This window comes from Nanorana parkeri, unplaced genomic scaffold (genome assembly GCF_000935625.1).
Source record: "Nanorana parkeri isolate BGI_ZX_2015 unplaced genomic scaffold, ASM93562v1 scaffold2165, whole genome shotgun sequence".
Lineage (NCBI taxonomy): Eukaryota > Metazoa > Chordata > Amphibia > Anura > Dicroglossidae > Nanorana > Nanorana parkeri.
This window is the reverse complement of record NW_017308433.1, coordinates 49,266-52,115: the sequence shown is the minus strand read 5'-3', so window position 1 is coordinate 52,115 and position 2,850 is coordinate 49,266. Positions and strand designations below refer to the sequence as shown.

Below are 2,850 nucleotides of genomic sequence, written 5' to 3'. Positions count from 1 at the left end.
CCGAAATGCGTTGGCTTTCTGTTCTGAACTCTCGTCATGAGAATGAAACATTTCCTGGACTCATTGAAGCTTTGTGATGTTTTTATCCTTTATACATTCTCCACAGTTATGTCGGGGGATGGGATCACAGGGGACACCGATGGAAGCTGTAGAGCTGGGACGGAGGGGAGGTTGGGGACACGTGAGTCCCTCTGTTTCTGCAGAGTATTGGCCGGTTTAATATACACTATATTACCAGAAGTATTGGGACGCCTTTACACGCACATGAACTCTAATGGCCCCCCAGTCTTAGTCCGTAAAGTTCAGTATTGGTTTGGCTCCGCCCTTTGCTGCTATAACAGCTCCGCCTCTTCTGGGAAGGCGTCCACAAGGTTTAGGAGTGTGTCTATGGGAATGTTGGACCATTTGTGAGGTCAGGTACTGATGTTGGGGGAGGGGCTCGCAGTCTCCGCTCTAATTCATCCCAAAGGTGTTCTATGGGGTTGAGGTCAGGACTCTGTGCGGCCAGTCACGTTCCTCCGCCCCAAACTCCCCCATCCGTGTCTTTATGGACCTTGCTTTGCGCACTGGTGCGCAGTCATGTTGGGACAGGAAGGGGCCGTCCCCAAACTCCTCCCACAAAGCTGGGAGCATGAAATTGTCCAAAATGTCTTGGTGTGCTGATGCCTTAAGAGTTCCCTTCACTGGAACTAAGGGGCCAAGCCCAACCCCTGAAAAACAACCCCACACCATAATCCCCCCTCCACCAAACTTTACACTTGGCACAATGCAGTCAGGCAAGTACCGTTCTCCTGGCAACCGCCAAACCCAGACACGTCCATCGGATTGCCAGACAGAGAAGCGTGATTGGTCACTCCAGAGAACACGTCTCCACTTCTCTAGAGTCCAGTGGCGGCGTGCTTTACACCACGGCATCCCACGCTTTGCATTGCACTTGGTGATGTAAGGCTTGGATGCAGCTGCTCGGCCATGGAAACCCATTCCATGAAGCTCTCTACGCACTGTTGTTGTGCCAATCTGACGGCCGCATGGAGTTTGGAGGTCTGTAGCTATTGGCTCTGCAGACAGTTGGTGACTTCTGCGCACTGTGCGCTTCAGCGTGCGCTGACCCCGCTCTGTCATGTGACGTGGCCGACCACTTCCTGGCTGAGTTGCTGGTGTTCCCAGTCACCACCACTTTGTTATAATCCCAGTAACAGGCGACCGCGGCGGAATATTTAGTAGCCGGGAAATGTCACGGACGGACTTATTGCGCAGGTGACAACCCATCACGGTACCACGCTTGTAGTCACCGAGCTCCTGAGAGCGACCGGTTCTCTCACCGATGTCTGTAGAAGCGTCTGCATGCCGAGGTGCCTCATCCTATACACCGGGGGCCATGGAGGGGATTGGAGGACCTGGATCACATGATATGCAAGGAGGGCCCAATACTTTTGGCAATATAGTGTATTTACAGACCTGACAGGGTCACTTTAAAGCAGGGGTAGTCAACTCTAACCATCATAGAGGGGGGAGGGCAGTATGGGGTCCCATGTGGTGCTAGAGAAGGGGTGCAAGGTCAGGTGACAGGATATTGGGGGAGGGGCAGTGTAGGGTTCTGGGGAAGGCTGGAGATGAGGTGCCAGGGCAGTGGAGGAAGGGCAGTATGGGGGACATAAGGGTGACAGGACATTAGGGAAAGGGGGTCAGGGGAACCAATGATCGTTTGAGGTCAGGTGACAGAACATTGGGGAGCACCGTGTGGGTCAGGTGACAGAACTGTGCTGGGGGGGGGAATGTGTCATGTCACAGCTCTCACAGCCAGCACTCACCTTGGACACCATGACACTTCCTCCCTCCGCCCCTCACCCTGTACGACTCCCCGGCAGGGACAATTCTCTAACACTTCCCCGTCACGTGACCAGAGTCCGCTTCACTTCCAGCCAATGCCGCATCGGGGGCGGGACCTAGCGGAGACCCTGCACAGCAGCGCGTAACAAAAATCCAGGGCGTGTCGCTCAGCATCTAGAAAGGAAGCCGATTGGTGTCTGATAACAGTCCCGCCCAAATGTCATGCGCACGTGACTGCAAACGGCATTGGCGTGCTGCGTGTGCTGAATGAGGCGTGTGAGTGTCACCATGGTAACTGGGCGGTGCGCGGTGAGGTGTCACCATGGTAACTGTGTGGCGTTCGATGAGGGGAGGTGTACTGCGGAGCTGGGTGAGCTATTTTATCAGCATCCGGTAGATACTTATATCTGTGAACTGACTTATCAGCCAGAGGGGTTGTCATCCTGTGCACTTCCTGGGGGGGGGTGACAACGCTATGCCATGGTTCCAGCCTCCTCATGATGTGGAAGGTTGAGGCTGGCAGCAGTTGCCACCGTCCCTGCTGTGCCATTTGGATTTTAGGACTGGCCTAACAGAATGGCAAATCAATTGGCTTCTTTAAAGGCCCCCGGCCTATGACTGGACAGTGAGAGGAGAAGCAGCACAGTGATGAACCCATCTCTCTGTCATTCTGCTCTCTCCTCCTATCAGCATGCCTCTGGTCATGTGCTGTATGGGGGGTATGTAAGGGGCTAATATCACCTCCAGGAAATGGCCCGGCTTGTATATAGAACTCTGACCTTCATGTTGTATTATTGATGAGTTCTATCGGAAGATACAACTTTATGTCATCATTGATTGGACGGCTGACATTCAACCAGACCTGTGTGCAAAGGAGTTGGAGAAAGCTGACAGCAGCCAGGGGGGGGCGGTGGCCAAAGCAGAACTCCGCCTCCAGCACTGCCCACCACTACAATGGTGCCTGTTGGCTGATCCAGTCACCCTCCAATGGAGCGTCCCTCATCCCATGACTTCTTGCCC

At 54.0% G+C, this 2,850-nt stretch overlaps 1 protein-coding gene across 1 annotated transcript in view; it reads right to left on the bottom strand.

Moving 5' to 3' along the window:
- The window catches only part of APOOL (apolipoprotein O like), a 15,118-nt gene extending 13,226 nt beyond the window's left edge, over positions 1 to 1,892 (bottom strand). The window contains exon 1 of the mRNA XM_018572903.1: positions 1,812 to 1,892. Coding sequence (XP_018428405.1) covers positions 1,812 to 1,823 — 12 coding nt within the window. The 5' untranslated portion in view covers positions 1,824 to 1,892. The remainder of the gene's footprint in view (positions 1 to 1,811) is intronic.
- Positions 1,893 to 2,850: the final 958 nt, after the last annotated feature.